The sequence below is a fragment of the Verticillium nonalfalfae genome (assembly GCF_003724135.2).
Source record: "Verticillium nonalfalfae strain VnAa140/NRRL 66861 chromosome Unknown scaffold_76, whole genome shotgun sequence".
Taxonomy (NCBI): Eukaryota; Fungi; Ascomycota; class Sordariomycetes; order Glomerellales; family Plectosphaerellaceae; genus Verticillium; species Verticillium nonalfalfae.
The window spans coordinates 70410-91272 of NW_021167301.1; the positions used below are offsets into that span (position 1 = coordinate 70410).

Sequence of the window (20863 nt, forward strand, 5' to 3'; positions counted from 1 at the left end):
AAGGCGGGCATTCGCAGTTGAAGGGCTTGAAGAAGAACGTGCCTACGCTGCTGATATCAGAATGCTGCCTTTGTTATCTCGAAGCTTCAGCTGCCGAGAATACGGTCAAATGGTTTACAGAACAGATTGAGAACCTCGCCTTGGTCGTATACGAGCCTATTCGGCCTCACGACCCATTCGGGAAGATGATGATTTCTAATTTGGCGGCTCGAAGGATAAGGATGCCCACGTTAGAGAGCTACCCCTTGCCAGCGGACCAGGAGGCCCGGCTCCGGACTGCAGGCTTCAAGCATGCGAGCGCGCAAACTATCGAGTACATTTGGGAAAACTGGGTGTCGTCCCAGGAAAGAGAAAGAGTCAACGGTCTTGAGGGCCTTGATGAGGTAGAGGAATGGCAATTACTCGCTGATCACTACGTCGTGGCATGGGCTTGGAGAGGCGAAGGATTCGGTGGCTGGCAAGGTGCCCGCAACAACGAGGAAAGTAGGTAGTGTTCCACGGCATAGCTCTCCTAGAGGTGTATCGTCTACAAACGCAAGCCCGAAGGTGGGGCAGAAAATGCACGTTCGAAACCTCGTCTGAACTAGTATACACCCATACAAGGTAACAAAAACAGTCTAAGAGGACTTGCGCTCAAATGCAATCCACTGGCCTTCGGCAGGCTTCTCCTCCAGATCTTCCCAACTGCAGATACGTTAGCGTGAGTTCCAAGAGTACGTGCAGTAGTCCAGCCTTACACTTTGGACCTGACCATAGTATCAACCAGGCCAAGCTCGCCTTCAGCCACCTGGATGACCTCTTCAATCAGACCCGCCCCGATCTTGATCTCAAGCTCGGCGATCCTGTATCTAGTCAGTATCGATATACCCGATTGACGCGCCAGGGAGATAGATGTGCGTACTGGTCCGCCGTCAGCTGCGGCTCCTCCTTCCACTGCAAGGGTTCCTCGGCTCTGAGATCCTTGCGCTCGGCGAGCACCTTCTGGTCAGCCCTCTCGGCCTCCGTCCTCAAGCCCTCAGACCCAGGACCCTCATCAGCCTCGCCGTCCCATTCCTCAAGCCGAATATCACCCTCCTCGTGCTGCTTGCGGACAATAAACGTCTTGTTACCCAGCTTGACGATCCGGGCTTCACTGCCGTCGAGACGCCCGCTGGCGACACGGAACTGCTCAGGGTTGCCACCCAGCTTCTGGGACAAGTCTTTGTTTTCGGCGTTCCACTCCTCGTAGCCCGGCGGCACGGCGGCCTCAACGAGCGCGAGGCGGTGCTTGGTCACTGCTTCAACCGATTGGCGGTAGAGGGAAGACTCGGGCATCTGCTTGAGCCTGTCGAGGGTGCTTCCGTAAAGGTAGAGCAGTGCGGACCGGGGGCTGTTGTGCGTCCAGAGACCTGTGAGGCCTGTCGGGGTGCCGGGCTCAAGGTAGCGCGCCTTCTGGACGCTTGCCAGGAGGCGGAATGTTTGCCGCATCTTTATGGGCTGTCTGTCGATCGTCGGATGCGCGAGGGGTGGTGATAATTGGCGGTCGTGATCAGGACATCCAATGTCGAGCGGCAGTTGAGCTCTGGACCGAGTTGTTGGTTAGACTTTCGATGGTCAATTGGCGAAAGCTGATTGGTAAAGTGGAGATGCTCTGGAGGACGATGGTCCATTACTAATGATTCACGTGATGGCCAGTTGCGGGGACCCATAGTTTACGCCGATGCGCGTGGGCCATGTTCAGTCTTGTCTGAAGTCACGGGGGCTTGAGCATCAAGATATCGAGTTCCGCTCCCCCAAACTTCCCAGCAGATGCAAACATGGGCATGCCAATGGCGGACCTCCAGTGAGATATCGCATCCATGGGACTCACTCAGTAGGCGACATGATCTCCTAGCCATCAATGATTCCGCTTGATTTCAACAGTATCAAGGCGAGAACCTCTTGAATCTCAGCGTGTTGCTGTTTATCCCAGTCACATCAAGCACGCGCGGCATGTCAGTGGTGCAATTGTTCACAAGTAGGAGAAGCTTTAGCTACTACGGAAATGGAATCTCGTGCACACTTAACAAGCGAATGCGACAAAAAGAGGTCATGCACGACCCGGCCGTGCCATCTTACAAAATTGTGGGTTCCGATCCCTGAGTATCGAAAAATCAACAAGAGCATTCCGGCTGCGACTTACTCCCGTTACGCGGCATTCTCACGACTCTTCCGGTAGCTGGTCTATTTCAATAAGTCAGCAGTCCATGCCATTCGCAAAAGTCATCGTACGACATACCTCTTGCTCCACCTGGAGGCCATCCACGACAGGCGCCAGTTCGCTTAGGATTTCGTAGGCCTTCTTGTGATATTCAATCTGCGCCGCGATTAAGTCTGCCAGGTTGCGAAGAGGCTCGGGGGTGTCGAGAACCTTCATCTTCGAATTAGCCTTCTTGATCATAATCATGTCAGACAGCCTGGTTTCTTACATTCTTCATGACGCCAACAGCCTCCTCGGTCTGTGTAACGAATTCGTCCTCGGCCTTTTCAATCTCCTCCTGGGCCTCAGGGCTAAGCTCATGAGACTGGGGTTGGTCACCCTGTACGGAGCCCTGGGCGAGCTTCCAAGTAGTGCCGTGAGCACGAGCCTTGACCGCATCGAGTGTGAGGCGTGCCTTCTCGACGTTCTTGCGAGCGCGAGCGGCGAACATGAGGTTGGTGTTCAGAGTAGTTGTCCAGCTGTTCAGAAAGTGGCTCTGGATCTGAGCGTCTTGCGCCAGACGAGCCTCACCGACACTCTCCTGAGCGAGAGCATACTTCTCCAGAGCCGTCGCAAGAGGGTCTTCACCGGCACCGGTGTGCTGCTGGTGCAGGACTTGGCTGCTGGACAGACTGGCGCGTGCAATCGCATGGTTAAAGGTCTTGGGCTGCGGCTTTGCAGAGGGGGGGGCTGTCAAGGCGGCTTGTGCTTCCGCAGGGGAGCTAGCTGAGGAAAGAAGGCTGACCTTCTCACTCACGGTACGGCCAAGATCCTGGAAAGTCTCCTTCAGATTGGGGGGGTAGTCGTAAGCCTCGTTAGAGTATTGAGACCTGAGCGACACGTGTCAGCTAGGTCCAGTGGGGGGGGGGATTCGGTATTTGGACCGTTGTAGAACCTACGTCACGGCCAGCATCTTCTGATGCACAATCTTCAAGGCATCGACGCGCTTCTCCAAGTCGATATAATCAGGCGGAAGTTGGGTCTGCAGAGGAGGGGGGCCTAGGTGTCAGAGCGCACCCTAAGAAACGCGAATTGAGGTGATGTGCATCGATCCATACCTTATCTTCAGCCTGGCCAAGTTGCTCCTTCGTGTATTGGAAAGTGCGAGAGGCGAATGGGGTGATCGAAGCCCCGAAGGAACTATAGCAGTATCCGGTCAGGTCACGGATTGTGGAGTCGCCCAGTCGAGCCAGGAACAAACTGGATATACGAGTGAAGCTGGACTTACGTGATATTCTTCCCAAAGTTGCTGAAGTCCATCTTGAAGTATCTCAAGCGCGTATTTTGGGCTTATGAACGAATTCGCGATGGCTATTTATGGCAGAGCTCGATCTGTTGCGAGACAGAGCGGTTTGTTCGTCGTGATATGAGGTGCTTGTTGGCAGCTGGTAATTCCGCAATAGAAGGTTGCCTAAGGTAGGTACCTAAGGTAGGATAGTATCATCACAAGCTCTCCAAGGGGAACTACGTAGTCCAGGGATTCAAGGCACGTGCGCTGCACCCCGATTGCCTGCACGTGATCGCGCTAATGTGAGCGCGCCTCTGCCTTGGCAGGGGTTACATGTTCACGGTCTCCACAGGCTCGACAAGCGCGACAGCGATACGATCAGGTAGCTAGGGTCACCAAGTCCCTGAATTGATTACACAAAGTGGCAATCAGCTGCCCATGGCATTCTTCCCTAGCTGTCTTATTGCCGCTGCATTGTATTTACAATACTTCTAATCCTCTTCAAATGACACCTCTCGTCAGTCAGCAGCGCGCTGCTTATCCTCCCATGATGGCTCAACTCGGTAGCAAACATCTTGGTAGTCCTTGAGCTTTGGATCTCCCAAAGACAACCGCGAAGTTGTCCAGAACATCGTCCAATTCGATTCATTGAGCTTGCATGTACCCAATGATCGTTCAAAGTACCACTTATTGACCGGATTGTCTTTCCTGCTTCGCCAGCAAACACCATCAGGGAAACATCCTCTGACCATGGCGTTGAAAACGACATCGGCCACGCCTCCACTGCCCTGCCGACTTCTCAGGACAGCGAACTTATCCAGGTAAGGCACAAAGCGTCCAGTCTCGTATGCAGTCTTGTTATCCAAGCCAGCTGGTTTCTCCCACGTCAATATGGCCCCGCCTTCATACTCTCCAGCAATGATGATTCCGGCGAGATTATCGTTGACCCGGTTCAAATAATGCTGCAGATCAAGCTTGCGACCAAATGAATCCTCGATCAGGTGTTGCAAACGAGGTAAATCAATGCATTTGTCCGTAAGTCTGAGACGAGACGCACCTGGCTTTGGAGGAAGCCAGAGTTCCTTCGTTGGGTCAGGAAAGATGGTAAGCGGCATTCCGCGCTTGACCACTGTCGCGACATGCGTCTCATTGTAGCCTTGACCTGGACTCTTTTCGGTCCGCACGCGTTCGAGCGGCAGGGAGGATGAGAAGACGGGCTTATCGGTCAAGAGATTGTGTATGAGAGGGTTCAGACGGTTTCGAGTCGTGACCGTGGGGAGCGATTCGACAGTCTTAGTAGCAGCCAACGATGGGGTGCTGATGAGCACACTCGACGTAGAGGGAAGCATGGTCAACAAACGTTTGGACAGATTGAGGTTCTTTGCGTGAATCGCATTTGAAGTTGATAGCTGATCCGGGTATAATGCTCCTGGTATGTCGCTTGTTTTGAGCGTTCTCATGATGGGTTCAAACTCTTGTTCGAGATTGATGAACCTGTGGCAGGGACCGGACGGGCCCTCGATCGGAGTGCCGCCCAGAGGGTCGAGGACGATGATCCTTTCGATGGAAGCAATGCGTGCAGCCGCACCAGAAGAAGGTCCAGACTGTGGCTCCAAGTCATGTTGGTCAATGAACTGGAGCCCAGCAAAGTATTTGGTGAGTGCGATGATTGCATCATCTGCGTCCACGGCATCTGTTGTCCCCAAATCTCGAGATACCATGACCGGAGGTATTATTACCACCTCCTCGTTCTGCAATGCTCTGATGAGCACCTGTGGGAATTGAACCACGACGCTAGAGAGCATGAAGCTGTGGTCATGGGTCGACTTTGGAGCGAAAGATTGATCTGCAACTTTGGCTCCTGGAGGCCCAAAGACGTCCAGTGCCTGCTGGAGCCTGTGGGCCTGTTGTCTATAGAGACTTCGAGAGCTGTCTGCTCCACCATCGAGGACGATGACGCTGACAAGTCCAAGCTTGCGAAGCTGCGAAAGGGTTTTTGAAATGCCATGTAAAGCGTCACCGTCTAGTATATGCGGCAAGCGCAGTTTGACGATGGCGAGGTTAAAAGGCTCGTCGAATGAGCTAGTCGAATTGGGCCGGCTCCCTTGTATGAACTGAGGCGCGTCACTTATGGACCGTACGGGCGATTCTGTCGCCCACCCAGATGGCGGTAATGACCTCGAGCGCTGCTCCCCGGGTTCCGCATTCTGAGTCTTGTTTAGAGGGGCGTACTTTCTCAGATAACCCTGTGCATCTCGCCTGGTTGCTGATGCTTGCAGCACAGACACAACAATGTCCTGTACGATGATTGATTAGAAGCGATGCGGTATCTAGAGCAAAGGTAAAGACCAACCTGCCGATCTTCTGCCCTTCGCTTCTCTTCGTTTTTAGGGCCCAGGTTGTTAATGTTTGTCGAGATGCACCTATGCAGAGAGCTATGCCAATCTTGTAGGTGACACCTCCCATGCCAAGGCGTAGAGTTGAACCACAAGCCAAGCAATAACTGCAGGTGCAGCGGTCAGAAGCGTGTACAGATGTATGGGGAACCAAGAAGTCCTCACATGTGAGCCTTTCGGACCTCTCTTATCTGGGCGAAGGCGTTTGAGGGTCATGATGCTTGAAAGAGCATCGCGGGTTATACGAGAAAGGCGGTGCCCAGCTTCTGGTAGAAATGTGCTGGTTTGGGATGAGCGCCCTCTTTAGGTCGAAAAGGTCTTCGTCCGTCCTCCGGCCGCCCTCCGGCAGTTTCGTATGATCGGAAAGGGACACGGTGAAACAGACAAACAGCAACTTTTGCATTTAGATCAAAACTTTTACTCAAGTCAATAGTGCTGCCGAGGTTGCAACGGAGCAAAGGACGGTGAGTCAGCTCCCTGCTTTGCCCGTGAAGACCATGCCACGGACGATCTGATAAGAGGCCTGCGTTATGGCGCACCGACGCATTCGTGCTTAGCGCCTCAGAACATCGGTATGGGTCATACTACGCACAAGGCATTCGCCATGCATATAGATCGAGAGGTAGACTCGGTCTAAGGTTAGGATCGAGCAGCTGAAAACATTTAAGGGAATTGACCGCTGCTTTGACCGCACGAATCTTGTGAAGGCTTGCTCTGTATGCTTAGTACGGTAGGAACCTTTAGGCAGTCCTGGATGACCTTTACGTAGGTTCTGAGACACTTATGCACAAGACCTGACGCCCCCATATGCTACTAGCAGGGTCACCCATTTCGTAAGCCCCATTGCTGCCTTATCCACTGGGCATGTCGCCTTGATTCAGAGGTAGGAAGGCGGGCTAGCAGACGAGCTTGACAAGCTGGACTCGACAACCGCGGTTTCGCAACGACGCAATTGACCTGCAGCACTCCACGCGACGTGTCCAGCCAAACGACCTACCACCACTACCTAAAGCATTCCGAAACTGTCAACCAAGATGGCTCAAGGGTAATCGTGTTTCCGAAAACCTCCAGAAAGTAGCTGTCGTACTGATGCGAACGGGCTACACAGCTACAGCATCATAATCGGGTTCGTGGTCGTGGCTGCTCTCAGCGCGATTGCATGGTTCCTCTCCCCGAAGGGCGAGAATCAGATGTAGGTGTCACGTTTGCGCCTAATCACCATGGCAGACCCGATTACTGACGAAGCACATCTGCAGCATCTGGCGATCCTCCCTCATCCTCGCCTTCGTGAGCTGCTACCTCATGTGGGCCATTACGTTTCTGGCGCAGCTACATCCCCTGATCGAGCCTCGACGAAGCGACCTGAGGGGGGAGTTCCTGGAGCACTGAGGCGGCGAGTCATCAAAGGGGCAGCTCTGGCGGGGGATGGAGGAGATGCCGCCACTGTACGATTATCGATGCACACTTCAACGGCGTTAAGGTTTCGATGGATAGCAGCTCGCACAAATGCGGGTGAATGAGACGAAGATTGCGAGACCCTCGACTATTTAATTCGCCGTATCCAGGCCGAGGACGTGGAGAGCGCGAGCTTTCCTATGGCGCTATGAAATATTGCTCGAGGGGGTCGAAGGCATAGCCTAGTAGATAAATCGGTCAATAGGAGCTTGTATTCTTCGCTGCAGCCTAGGCACGCCGGCGGTTGCCCTATCCACTGACGAGCTGGCCAGCCCAGTTCCTCATATGCACGAGGAGCGCCCACAGGGCCTTGCCGTCGTCTGCTATACTGGTCTCGCCAACCGAGTCAATGCCGCGCAGGCCCCCAATCCAGAGCACGGCGCGACCAACGGCCCAGCGGGCAACAGCACCGACCGCGGCTAACACTGCGGCGACGATATATCCACAGTCAAGAAGTATTCTTAAGGCCTCAATGTTATTTGCCACCACAGCCCACCCAAGCGACCGCGCAGCTGCGGGAACGTCATAACGCCATATGACCATCAGGATTGGGAAAAGTTTGGTCGAAGACGACACAAGTAGGGCCGTAGACACCGAGTTAGGCCGGGGATAGCGGCGGATTGTGCCGAGGACAACCAGTGGCGACAACGGCGAGGACGTGAGGAAACGAATGCTCATGTGGAATGCCAATGTAGAGAGCGCGCAGAGGACGACTGCGCTCCTGTTAGCAGATGATTCGTGAAGGGGGTAGGATTATGACGTACGAAAGAACATGTATTGGTAGACGATCGACTGTTGAGACAGGCTACTCAGCTCATTGCTTGTCTTCGGGTCAGTCTGTTTCTCAACGCGTGCCCATGTTAGGTACACGTCAAAAAGCAGGAGAAGAATTGCCAAGCGAGAGATGGAGGACTGATGAATCAAGAGACTGAGGGTTAGATGGGTTCCGCATTGGAGTAATCGTCGAGTCGGATTCACATACATCGAAGCTGTCATCCTCCTTCATGAGAGTGTTGTGTAAAAGATGACGGTAGACCTGCGGTTTGATCAAGACGAGATCGATAAAGAGGACGACAAAGTCATGCTCTACATATTTGTCGCAGAACCGACCGCAGTTCTTGCATACCGTCAACCGGATGTTATGCCCACTGGACTTGTCTCCAGCCCCAGAGTACTGCGTCCACAGCGTCGGGACTGGGTGTCTGCACTCAATGCAGATGGGCATGGCGTAAGCGAGCGACGATATGGTATGTCTAGAGAAAGCGCCCGCATTCGGTAGCTCCTGGTGGAGGTTGTGTTCGTTGGGTATTCTTGTTGAATGATGTCCCTCCCACTCACCACCCTCCCTTCGAGTGAGATTAGATAAATGGCGATGGGAAATAGCAGCGTCTTCCCAGACTGGTTAAAGTGGTCGAAGCGATGCTTGTGCAACAAAGCCGTGCTGACAAGACATACTCCAACTGGTTTTCTTCTGAGCGCGTCTGTATGTCTGTGTGAGGAGCAGTCGTCGAGGCCTCCGGCTTCAAAGGGACATGTCCCAGGGCTACCCTCGAAAAAGCATGAGCTGCATCAACGACTGGATAACTCATGGCCCGAGTGCATGCCGAAGAACATAACATTCGTGTTTTGCGGGTCAAACAGAGCGGTGGGGAAAGCTGTCAACTTCAGACAGTACGGGCTGTGCGCACAGGTAGCTAGCTCCTTTGGGCCTATTCCTTTCGTGGCCGATACCTCCTGAGAGGTTACGTCGTCTCCCAGCTCAACAACGAACGCCATTCATCCAACGATTCCCCAGGCGAGAAGCAGACCTGAACGGCCCATCTTTCGACTACGAAACGAATGCCACTGGCGGGTCTACAGATTATCTGCTATCAGACATAGTCTTTCGCCCAACACAGCGCCCTCAACGCTTCCTATCCGTCCTGGCAATACGCTTGGCCAACGTCCCTCCCTCGCTACGATAACGAACCAACCCCGAGGCGCCACCGGAGCCATCGTCAACGACACCCATTCCGATGCAGCGACAAATGTGGCCAATGCTTCAGGACGCTTGTTGAGTCTTGTCCCGTTTTCCAACGTCCCGGACGCGAACGTCATTGTCTGCGGCGTCGAGCCATGGCAGAATCTCGCCGGGCGCCGTCGCGCCTCGGCTCATCAGCTCTCCTACCAACTGGTCATGATGCCGACACGACCGCTGTGCGTCCTCGAAACCGCCGCCTTATCAGCACTGACGACAACACGGACGGCATTTTGTCGACTGCCAAGAGCTCCTCGTCGCTCTTCTCGTCCTTCAACACCCTGTCGAGTCGCAACCCGAGCCCGCTGCCCTTCAGCCGCCCTGGCATCAGCAGTGACCATCGGTCTACCAGCAACCCGCCAGACAATAGAGGACCCAAGGCCCGCAACCATAACGCCCTTGGCTTGTTAGAAAGCTCCCTGACGCAGAGCTGGACGTCGCTCCAGGGCTTCGCCTCTTCACTGATCACAGGCGAAACTGGGCCCCCTCAGTCCAATGGCAGACAGGGATCCAATCAAAAGGGACATGCTGGCAGAAGTAGGCAACTATCCAACACTTGGGGACCACAGCCTCTGTCGGATGCGCGGCCAAGTGCTCAGGACATCGCCGCCGGATCACTGGCGCAAAGACAGGCAGCACTGAAGGCTGTGAGAACAGCCGCGATACTGGAAAGCCATGAAGGAGTGAACGGCGGCTTGGATGTCGCTGGGAAGTACAAGAGGAGGACTTCGGACGAATTTGGGGCAGAGACGCACCAAGAGGAACCGCCGATGGACCAGCTGGTGTATATTCACCATGTGCAGCCAAGTGACACATATGCCGGAATTGTCCTCCGCTACCGGTGCCGTGAGGATGCATTGAGGAGGACGAATGGACTGTGGTCTAGGGACGTACAGATGCGCCGGTGGCTGGCGCTGCCAGTGGACGCTTGCGAGATCAGGGGGAGGCCTTCCGAACCGCCATCGCGCCTCCACCAGGGTGTAGACTTCTTGGCTCCTACCCCTGACGCGAAAATTGGCGCCGAGGTGGTAGGCAGTAGCCATACGCGTGGCAACATGTCCTCAGAGGAGGCGCACCAGCAAGTTGACTTTTTCAGTCTACCGAAGACTCAAACGCCAGTCGACTTGGCCAAACCAGAAGACCCGGGCGAGCCATTGTGGACTCACGTCCGGTGGGTTTCTCTGGATTCCTTTCCTCAACCCGTCGAAATCGCTAGAGTGTCCCGAAAAACCATCGGCTACTTCCCTCCGCGGCGCAAGAAGAGCCTACACACAGCTTCCACAATGACAACGCCGAGGCAGTCTCTCGACGCTTCAGCAGTCATGGAGACATACGAGGACAGCCCCGGATGTGATAGTACATTGTCGTCAAGAAGGCTGAGTGCACTCAGTAACCGACCCGTCCTGCCAACAACGCCCGGCCGCTCGACGTCAACCTCTGCCAGAAGCCGCGGCGGCAGCACCGGCACCGACAGTCGTCCGTCGTGGATGCGCCGACCTGGCGGTGTCGGCTCCATGGGCAAAAACGCACGCGCGCCAGGTCCGGAGAACGACTACTTCAACGCCTGGGCCAAGAAGCACATCCCTGCCATCGCTATTGATGAGCATCTTCCGTCCATATCCGTCATGGGCTCCGAGACGGCACGTATCGGATTCGGGAAGCAGCAGGAGCAGTACGACTCTTCGGTCATTGTCGAGAGCCCTTTTGACGAAGGCCAGGACCTGACGACAGCATCAAAGCAGGGGTCAGGACTTGACCGCGCTGCCGCACAAGTTGAGACCTGGCTTCGTGGTGCATTTACGAGGCGTCCGAGCGCGAGTACGCCTGGCGCGGGAAGGCCACGAGGGAACCGGCAGCTTGACGATTTGGACCTCATAGAGTTGGCGGATGCTACTAGCGAGGATGGCAGGTTACTCGGCCCAGGGGGGCCGGGCCCTAGCACAACTGACCCGGTAGGCTCCGAAGCGGTCAGCTCAGAGGAGGCGACGAGTCTTGCGCCTGGCGCCACAGTCAGGGGGCGCGTCGCGCACGCATACAATGGTTAGGATGTAGATTGAGGCACGATTTGGCCCTGCATTGGGAAAGAAACGCGACTACAGTTGGGGACCAATCGAAGGTCAGGCGTTAGACCGCGCGCCCAAGGTGTATGTTCATTATCTAGCATTGAAGGCGTTGAGCGCAGCATGATTAAGTCGGTTTTGGGTAGTCCATTATTCTTCGTTTGTTGAGTCACAACAAGGCTTTCGCAACGCCTTGGTACTGATCACTACGCGAATGCCAGGGGCCTTTGGGAGCTACTGAACACCTGACGAGTTTTTAACGTAACTTGTAAGCAATGTTCAGGCAACCCGCTCTTCTCTTCCCTCATGCCATTTGTTCAGCACAGCGTGCAAACCCTACGAGACCACACTCTCCCGTTCCAATGCAATGATAGCTGCTTTGCGTGACGAACATGACATCTCTTCACTTCATAAATAGCCGGTGACGAAGGCAAGGCGGGCTGCATCACACCTACGTTTGATTTTGGTTGAGATCAATGTTCAATGATGCCAGATCGCCGTTATTGATGCCAAAGAACTGGAACCTAAAGTGCCACTAGTCAGTTCACGTATCTAGGGAAAGAAGACGAGCAGCTCACCAATCTTCGACATTCAGGGTGTTCGGTACTGCCTGACCTTGGGCAGAGCCTGTACTCCAGCTGTCACTAGGGCTTTGTCCATCCGGCACGAGACCGTCAAAGTTTGGCTGCCATAGGCTACCAGGTCCTTGTGGAAAAGAAGTCATGTTGGAATGCATCATGTTCTGCTGAAGTGGGCTTCCAGCCAGCCCTGGTTCGTTCGATGAACGCGATGGAGCAAAGGCTCCCTGGGTCGACTGTCCTTGATGGGGCATGTTTCCCTGTTGCGCGTGAGTGTTGCCAAATTGAGCCATGATATTGGGATCGACGCCTTGGTGGTTCTGAGGAGGTGACATTTGTGGCATTGCTGGCATCCCAGCACTATCAGGAAACAGTTGGTCAGGCTGGAAATTTTCCCACAGCGACTGAGAGATGTTGGGCGAGTTGCGTGTCACCAGATACAGATCTGGTGGCGTGGCGGGAACCGAAAAGGATGGGTTGAAGGGCGTCGCAGGTCTTGTATGAGGCCGTGACGACGTCCCGCCCATAAATGTGTCAGGATTCTGCCTGTGGCCAGGTGAAGCCAGCGGTGGCGCCATCGCCACGTTGTTGCTCTGTCCTTCATTCTTCGATATTAGACTGGGTGTTTGTGGCCGCGACCGCTCATACGATTCCTGAGGCGTTGGAGTGTTGACACTGAAATCGATTGCCATGTCATCGTACTTCCGTTTAGACATGTCGGAGTTTGTCCGTTGTGGTTGTTGCTGCTGTTGCTGTTGCTGTTGCTGCTGTTGCTGGTGCTGTTGTTGTTGTTGCTGGTGCTGCTGGTGCTGGTGCTGCTCTAGCTGGGCCAGCGTTGAGTGCGCTTTGCGATGTCTTTTCCCTGCTGCTTTCTGGAGACGCTCCTCGAGTACCTTGTTCCCAATGATTGACTCGAAGAGTGTGTAAACCATCTTCCCCACGAGCCAGACGCGTGATACTTCCTTGAGGGCCTGCATGCATGTGCGGAGTCTGTCTTGGGTCACCTGCTGGATGGACGGAACCGGCGATCGCATCTGATAAACATGCATGATGAGCGCCGAGAAAAGGCTGTAGACCACAAATGCTGGACAGTAGCGCAACTCCTTATGAGCTGCCAGGTTCTCGATAATGGAAGTAATCATCGCGGCTGCTTGGAAGGCAATGTTCCGGGACGGATATGGCGAGTCGTCGGGAAACCGAGTAGCCACGCCGTTGGGTGGCATGTGAGCTCTGTGAAGGAGGCATAGGGTTGTGTAGTAGTTCGAGTGCAAAAGCGCCGACCAAAAGTGATGTCGCGCAACCTCCCAGTACACAAGCTTTGGGCAGTTCTGTAGCCAATCTGCCAAGGCCATGTCGCTGTGGGTGAGGTCGATGGCGTTGCGTTGCCGTCCCTTTGAAGCCACTGAGTACTGCTGAGAGAGAACCAGGCCCATAATCTCGCATAGCTTGACGTATTGCATAAAAAACTGCACGTGAATTGGATCCGGAGGGTATTCACTTGAGCGATCGGCTTCGTCCTCGATAAAGTCGTCCTCGGTCAACATCTCCACATCCGAATCGTCCAGATTGATATGGACAGGGCGCCCCAACGCCACGGCAACAGAGCGGTCACGAGTGAACAGTGTCCACCAAATGCGCTTCCACAGCCTCTTGTCTGAACGGCTTAGCTGGGACTGCTCGACGCTGCGATGCATGCCGGATCCTTGGGCGACAATAGTGGCAACACGGCTCCAGTAAAAGACATTTTTGGTCACATCTTCTGGCCCCTCCCAGTACCAACCCATCAGCAGCAATGACTGCACAATGGTAACCCTGTCATCTTCGTAATTGGCATCATACAGGGCTTTCGCTCTTTTGTAGAATGTAAGAGCAGCAGGCGTGGTCGAGCCGTTGGCGTCCATCAGCTGTGGATTAGTGCATACACGCGAGCCGGCCAGCAAGACTGCTTGCAGCAGCAGCAGAGAAGGCGGATTCTTGGGGTCGCGGTACTGCCGCATGAAGCGGGTGCGGTTTATAACGGGGACGATGGGATGAACCCATTTGAAGTACGAGTCGATGAGCTCATCGCATAGGGTTCGTGGTGGCAAAAGAAAGGCACCTCGTTGGTGCAGGATATCGATCTCGACATTGTCGAGCTCCGTCAGCCTGGCTCGGGAGCCTCGCACGTTCTCGGGCAAGGGATAATGAACAACATCAGATGAGCCTTGCCGGTCGTGAACGAGGAGGGCGAGGTTGGACGATTCGCCTAGGTAGGCGACGCGGCCCGCGTCGGTGATGGGGGCGCGAGTGAACTTGGGCTTCATGACCAGGTTCACGTAGGTGCCATTATCGACCTCCTCTTTTCTGGCCTGCGACTCAGTGTATGATATGGGCGGGGTGCCATCGGTCGAATGGTAAACTGTCGGAGTACGCGGCGCATAGGTCGTCGGGCCAGTGTTTGCAGTGGGCCTTGGTGAAGGCTCATCGGACAGGGTGGTGGGAGGAGGGATGGAAGGCGTTACTTCACCCTTCTCGCTGTCCGAGTCTCTGTTCCCGCTTGAACTCTGCGGCTTCTTCCTTTTGGGGTTGGGGATGCGACACTCGATCTGGAAGGCCACGCAGTTGGTGCATGGCACACCGAGGCTCGCGGCATCGCATCGAACCTACGGTCCAAGATCAGCCAAGAATGCGAGAAAGCCATCATTGGGAAAATGCAATACCTTTCTCGCATGACAAGTCTAGGCGCATAATCGGTCAGCACACGAATCGAAAAGCAAAAGCGCAACCAGTAGCATTCAGAATCATATGGTCAAGGCCAGGACCATCGGCGGGGGGTCGCGCTTTTGGGAGGACGTTGATGAGAGCGGGTGCGAATTTCCTGCGAGATAGATGCCTCGGCTCAAACACGCGCGCGCAACTAAGGGCGGGGAAAGGATGCGAGAGACTCCACGTACCTCGCATGCTCTTGAAGCACGTTGCCTTCACACAGAACAGTCATGGTCAGCTAACGGTCGTCTTTACATCGCGAATTCGCCTCGTTCCGCACAACTGTGCGACCGTGACAGCATCTTTCACAGGCGGCGATGGGGAGGAGGGAGGGGTGTGGGATGCGAACCTCCTAAAGCTCACCTGCGCGGCGGCATTGATGGCCGCAGCACTGTTGGGCGGCTGGTTGGACGTCTCTGATTGCGATGGCGAGTTGGAGCTCGGTGGCTCTGTTTGATTCTGATGCTGTTGCTGCTGTTGCGGGTGCGCCGCCGGGGCGTCCGACGAGGACATGTCGACGTCCATGGATTGTATTGTAGGTTGGTCACTGGGATCTCGCCGTGTGGCTTCCAGTCTGGTTCTCTCTTAGCTGCTGCGCGTCTGGCCTGTTTGCCCTCTTTTACTCTCACATGCGACGGATGGGTCGGGCGGCCTGCGGGGGGTCGATGCGCTCGCACTGGGCGACAGTACAGTGGACAGTATGGGGCCTAGACCGCTTACAACTCAATCGTCAGTCGTGTTGGAACACCCTTGGAGTCAAGGATGGACGAAAATGTACAATGAGATATCCCAGGTATCGGTTACCCTTTGAGATCAAGGATTGTTTGCCTATGTCGATGTCAAGGACAGATCCTCGTTGATCAGGCTTTCTCTGTATTCCCTCTCATGCCAAGTGTCTGTAGTAGACAGGATGTATAGGTAAGTACCTAGGAAGGTAGGCAAGGTAGGTAGGTAGGAATGGTAAGGTCAGGTACGGAGGTCAGCAAGGCGGGCATAACCGACTAGGTACGTAGGCACGAAGGGAGGGGCTTGCCCTGAGGCAGCACCTTAGGGGCCGGGCGATCTGCATAGCCTGCTTTAGGGTGCCCTGGTGTCTTCCGACTTCTCCTGGGAAGAGGCTTGGCCTCTGTCCATTACCAGGTGGTGGGTGCGTGGTCATACCAAGCGGGGAGGTACTTATTATCTAGTTGCTTTACCTGTAAACCCCAGGTACTTCATCCCACCTCTCTCTGCATGATACCCATGTTAGTAATCAGGGGGCGCCCAGTGGATAGATAGATAGGGTACCTACCTAGATGCCTAGTCAGAGTACGCGTAGGTGCCTACCTTGTCGTCATAAGGTACCTAGGTAGGTAGGTGCGTTAGCACAAGGAGGAGTGTCCCCCTCCCACCGGGACCGTACTGGGCACCTAGCACTGTCTAGCTTCAAGCGCCATAGTGTCCTGTCCGAAGGACCTACTTACCCCTATTTAGGTACCTAGGTAATTACCTATCTAACCTAGGCACCTGGGTGTGAATAGGTAGGCATCAATTAGCACAAGCTCTCTTGATGTCCAATCATCTCGACTAGATCCCAGGGCAAAGCTGCTCAATTTCTGTATTACAATTGTTCATCTTCGGTTGAGCCTACAGACGGCTACAGATGCAGTACAGATCCTGTGTCTGCCTTGCGTTCCTGTGGTTTCACAAGCTTCAAACTTGAATCGGCCACACAACGTAGAATCCAACACTCTACCCTGGCCCCCTTTCCGCCCTCGTCGAGACTCTCGAGAGCGACTTTGTAGTCTTACTGCTTTGTAGTCGGCAATCGTGAAACTATGTATTCCGAAATCAAACATCAAGATTAAGCCATGATTGAGAGTATTAACTTTGAAAACAGCACGTGTGTGTGCATCCTGAGCCATACGTAGAACGTACACTCCATCCCATGCATGTGAGTTCGAGCCTTCACTCCCCGAAGCCTCAGTCACCTCGGTTCTTTGCGTGGTTCCGGCTGGTTCATCAACCTATGGTTCAGCGGGTTTCGACATGCTGCTCATGTTGAAGCAAACCAAACGATACAGAACGTTAATGCATAATTATTCCGAACAAACTGCGTCTTTCTAAGGCACCTCACAAGGAGGTGCAAATGTCAGTCATGGCTCTGACAGTACCTGGCAGCAGAACACCCATCGCACTGGCACACGGTAATGTCCTTCAGGTAGGTAGGTACCTGAAGCAAGTCGGTCCAAATGCAGACGAGCCGGCGCCTGCGTGCCTACGACACCCAGTATTGAGGATCCTGCTACGGTCACCCGCATCTATTACCCTTTCAGGATTCAGGAGCACCCCGGTCCTGTACATAAAACCTGTCACATGCCTACCAAATCTGTGCACAGCCAAGAACGGTGGGACTTTCCCAAGCCTCACCGTATCATCAGCCGACGTGATTGTGTGGTGGGAGGAATTTGACATGTGCTCCGGTATCCGATCCGTTCTCATTACTCCTCAATCATGCCGCTTAAATCCTCCGTACGTTCCCGTGCCTGGTATTGTTGACATCGCCGGCATGGGCTGATGGATTGGGATTAGTTCCGTGTATCCTCTCGCTGGTCGATCAAACCCTAGTAGCTCATCATGGGCGTTTGTTGGTGATCTCTCCACCGTTGGCGCCCACCTCTTTCTTTCTTGCGAAAGCCTCGTCGACCAGGTCGTGACCATCCACCTCAATGCCCGCAATGAAACGCCCACTGACACCTTCCAGTAGCGCTACAAACACACACAACAGACTGGCGATGACGAAATGGCTGATTGTTGAGCCGATCTCTAGCCATGACCCCTCGTCTTTGACAACCCAGAAGAAGTAGAGGGTGAGAATATCACTAATTCCCATGACCAGCATAAACAATGCTGACGGCGCCACCCCCAGCCTCACATTCAGAATGCCAAGGTTGGCGGATATGAGCGCGAAAGGAACCATTAATTTGACAATAAGCAGGATGCCCTGCCAAAGGGGGTCGAATACCGGCATCAACCGATTCACACTTTCCAGGCTGAAAGACGACACGGAAGCTACGTTGCCCGTGCTGAAGAATGCCGACTGTAATAGAACGAAGAAGAAGAGAGCCACGCGGGCATCTGGAAGCCTGAGTGGTCGATAATCCTCAACTTTCGACTGAGGTGAGCTGTTCTCTCTGCCTTTCGTCGTATGCAGGCCCCTCTGTCGAAGACGCTCGGAAACATGTGCGTGATGCTCAAGGCTGACCCACGTGACGAGGAGCGTGCTGAAGGCTACATAAAACAATCCCTCATACGAGATTGTCAAGATGACGAAGGTCGGCGCGCATGTCAGGAACATTACCATCAGCCGGTGAATGTAGTTGTTGTTAGGCTGTAGTCTGTGAGCGAGCGGCATGAGCATCGACACCACTGGCACTGAATTAGTAATGGTTCTAGGCACTGGCCATTTCGACATACCCATGACGATCCAGCCTGTGATCTGGTTGCCTAGCGGCAGACCTTGCCGAGCCTGCAGTGAGAGAGAACTAGAGCGTGTGACAATTACTGCCAACAGAACAAGACCGACCTGAACCCCTGTCAATGCCCTGGCTATCGGTAGGTTCGTCGCTGTCCTTTGTATTGTCTGATCTTTTGTCGAGGGTGCGGCAAGAAGTCGATCCTCGAATCCGAGATATGCCAAGCCAATTGCTGCCATTGCAAGGCCTCCAAGTACACTGTGTCATCATCAATAACGAACGCTAGGAATCATTAAACTTTCACGATGAACTTACACAAAGGCTGTGTTCTCAACCTTGTTCGCAGGAAGCAGCGTAAAAATACTCATGACCAGGCATGACACAAACCAAAGTAGAGAAAGCAGGGTGTGCCGCTGTAGAAAGCCGATGCCGTATGTTGCAGGCCAAAGGCTGCCGAGGACGTATAGGCCAGTCAGAACTTCGCGGTGAATGTAGCCCAGGGCCTTGTGCTCTCGTTAACATCTTGGCTCTCATTTGAATGGGTATACCACTCACCAGGGACACAATGACGCCAATGTAACCCACTCCATTGAGTAGAAACGACGCAATGCCGCCACCAGTGGCTATGTGCCCAAGCAGAACATGTCGGCCTCGGTCAAGGCTACGACGACGAGCATAAACTTCTTCCCAGAACACAACGGGAAAGAAGGCGTATGCGTAATAAGTGAAAGGAGAACTGGAGATGAAAAAAGATGCATAAAGCACGGCCAGCAAGGACGTGCTAGCGAGCGTTCCCAAGGCTGTTCTCGATGGAGGCTCCGAGCCATTCAACACGTGCAAATCAATGACGCCTGTGAGGGCAAATGCTATCCAGCCCAGGTACCCAAGTGTGATCAAGGTTCGTAGGAAGAGCCAGTCGTAGGTCTGGAGATATCGCAATCCGTCTAAACCGACTTTGATCAAGGCTGCAGACTCTTCAATCGCTTCCTCGTCTCGACCTGCATCGATAAGGTTCTGGATCTCGGCCACGCGCTGTTCAACGCCTTGGTTTACGCCACTTAGTGGACCAAACGGCCGGTAACGAAGTTCCTGCGTTCGTTTGCGCTCCTCTTTGACGCGGTACATCTCCAGAATCTCGCGCGCGTTGATGAGAGACGCTCGTGCCTTCTCCTTAATACTAGAGGAAAGGTAGGGCAAGGGAAGTTCGCCAACCGAGTTCACCGGGAATTCGGTGCCAATCAGGTGGGCCATCAAGGCCGCAATATCAGCCTGAGACACATCATGACGCTGGACATGATCCATATTCCAGTCTGATGAGTACTCATCATGGCCGGGTGCAGTCGTTCCAGGGTGCAAGCGCGGCGTCGCAATACCCGAACCCCAGGTAATCAATGGCGTCCGCGTATTGTCAGGGTGACCATCGCCATGGCTTCCCCAGTCGCTCATGCCGTGATCGGCGGTAAAAACGAAGGCCGTTCTATCATCATCGTAGAAGGCTTGGATCAGTTCAGTAATTTCCCTGACGCCTTTGTCGACAACCTTAATATTGTTCAAATACTCTTTCGAGTATGGGCGATATCCATGTCCCGAGGTGTCTATACCGAGAAGGTGTAGGAAGAACACGACTTTGTCCTGGCGTAAAGCCGCACTGAGTGTGTCGTTTCTCTGTGCCTCCTTGAAAAAGTCTTTGACATGATCGAACACCCAAAGATCCAGCTCTATGGCATCAGACGAAAAGTCTTCGAACTCATGGCCGTACGTGAAAGAGTCGACACGTCCAGGTACGGCGCCTTGTTGAAACATGGGTAAGATGTCGGGGCTACCCCAGCTCCAGGTATGCCGACTTCTGTTGAAGACGCTATCGAAATTGACGGGGTTCAATTTCCAGCCAGTCGCGACGGCCGACACATCCTCGTATAGTCCGGCGATGAGGGCAACATGGCCTGGTCGGGACTCGGTAGGTACCCGGGTATGCGAAACCCCGAAACTGCCATGTTCCAAGACGCGGGAGCGTAGAAAGGGGGCGAGGGGGCGAGGGACGAGATCGTCGTCTGTTTTCGGATAGGGATCTGGAAAGGACTGGAAGGCTTTATCGGCACGTAAGCCATCTCCTGCGGCCAAACAGTCAGCGAGACAGACCTCTGGGTCGAGCGAAACCAAACGAACCAACGAAGAGGACCAACCGGTCGGCAGGTGCCTTCACATCTGGCGTTTGGCGGACCCCAATGAGTCGCATACCAGAAACGACGGGACTGACAAAGTAGATGTCAAAGATAGAGTATATGTACACCAAGTGGAATACCACGGCGATGGCTAGGAAGCCAACGCGGGAGAAGACGGTCATGGCGAATGGGAAACGAGGCTTGTTAGTTGGATTGGTAGATGCAGAAGAAGCTCGCTCAGAAGGCAGCCATAACCAATGAATGACGAAAAAACTAGTCGACCAAGCCAGAACCAGTGTAGTAGGGGAGAAAGAGTGTATCACTGGAGGTATGCGCGACTGTCGGGGGGAAGGAGCGAGAGGTATAGCTAACAAATGCTGGAAACAAGAACAGCTTTCCCTAGATTTGGTGCCTGCCTCAATGGCGCGCTAGGACACCTTACTGGCAAGCTCAGGGCGTGACACGGCGCGCTGCACCCATTACATTAGCGGGGCCTCCTCAGGGCGTGGGGTCCCGCCACCCGATGACCTAGGTAGCTCACCTCCATGA

At 54.1% G+C, this 20863-nt stretch overlaps 8 protein-coding genes across 8 annotated transcripts; 2 read left to right on the forward strand and 6 right to left on the reverse strand.

Annotated features, from left to right (window-relative positions):
* Positions 1 to 617: 617 nt before the first annotated feature.
* On the reverse strand, positions 618 to 1467 carry D7B24_008461 (uncharacterized protein; the record flags this gene model as incomplete). Its single annotated transcript, XM_028642548.1, has 3 exons — positions 618 to 684; positions 738 to 842; positions 902 to 1467. 3 exons carry the CDS (start codon positions 1465 to 1467, stop codon positions 618 to 620), a joined length of 738 nt encoding a protein of 245 aa, XP_028493663.1.
* Positions 1468 to 2166: 699 nt separating this feature from the next.
* D7B24_008462 (uncharacterized protein) lies at positions 2167 to 3478 on the reverse strand (the record flags this gene model as incomplete). Its single annotated transcript, XM_028642549.1, has 6 exons — positions 2167 to 2202; positions 2258 to 2389; positions 2448 to 3048; positions 3118 to 3200; positions 3277 to 3358; positions 3447 to 3478. 6 exons carry the CDS (start codon positions 3476 to 3478, stop codon positions 2167 to 2169), a joined length of 966 nt encoding a protein of 321 aa, XP_028493664.1.
* A 486-nt stretch (positions 3479 to 3964) lies between these two features.
* Positions 3965 to 6058, reverse strand: ARG2_2 (Amino-acid acetyltransferase, mitochondrial; the record flags this gene model as incomplete). The annotated part of the gene is made up of 3 exons (XM_028642550.1): positions 3965 to 5743; positions 5800 to 5949; positions 6008 to 6058. The coding sequence occupies 3 exons, from the start codon at positions 6056 to 6058 to the stop codon at positions 3965 to 3967; spliced, it is 1980 nt and encodes a 659-aa protein (XP_028493665.1).
* Positions 6059 to 6649: 591 nt separating this feature from the next.
* VMA9 (H(+)-transporting V0 sector ATPase subunit e) lies at positions 6650 to 7231 on the forward strand (the record flags this gene model as incomplete). The annotated part of the gene is made up of 3 exons (XM_028642551.1): positions 6650 to 6675; positions 6921 to 7034; positions 7099 to 7231. The coding sequence occupies 3 exons, from the start codon at positions 6650 to 6652 to the stop codon at positions 7229 to 7231; spliced, it is 273 nt and encodes a 90-aa protein (XP_028493666.1).
* A 315-nt stretch (positions 7232 to 7546) lies between these two features.
* Positions 7547 to 8522, reverse strand: ARV1 (sterol homeostasis protein; the record flags this gene model as incomplete). The annotated part of the gene is made up of 3 exons (XM_028642552.1): positions 7547 to 8010; positions 8062 to 8134; positions 8280 to 8522. 3 exons carry the CDS (start codon positions 8520 to 8522, stop codon positions 7547 to 7549), a joined length of 780 nt encoding a protein of 259 aa, XP_028493667.1.
* An 890-nt stretch (positions 8523 to 9412) lies between these two features.
* On the forward strand, positions 9413 to 11359 carry D7B24_008466 (uncharacterized protein; the record flags this gene model as incomplete). The annotated part of the gene is made up of 1 exon (XM_028642553.1): positions 9413 to 11359. One exon carries the CDS (start codon positions 9413 to 9415, stop codon positions 11357 to 11359), a length of 1947 nt encoding a protein of 648 aa, XP_028493668.1.
* A 466-nt stretch (positions 11360 to 11825) lies between these two features.
* CTF1_2 (Transcriptional activator of fatty acid utilization) lies at positions 11826 to 15222 on the reverse strand (the record flags this gene model as incomplete). The annotated part of the gene is made up of 3 exons (XM_028642554.1): positions 11826 to 11898; positions 11953 to 14594; positions 15061 to 15222. The coding sequence occupies 3 exons, from the start codon at positions 15220 to 15222 to the stop codon at positions 11826 to 11828; spliced, it is 2877 nt and encodes a 958-aa protein (XP_028493669.1).
* A 2089-nt stretch (positions 15223 to 17311) lies between these two features.
* Positions 17312 to 20496, reverse strand: MCD4 (Glycosyl phosphatidyl inositol anchor synthesis; the record flags this gene model as incomplete). The annotated part of the gene is made up of 5 exons (XM_028642555.1): positions 17312 to 18205; positions 18263 to 18410; positions 18468 to 18655; positions 18708 to 20263; positions 20319 to 20496. 5 exons carry the CDS (start codon positions 20494 to 20496, stop codon positions 17312 to 17314), a joined length of 2964 nt encoding a protein of 987 aa, XP_028493670.1.
* Positions 20497 to 20863: the final 367 nt, after the last annotated feature.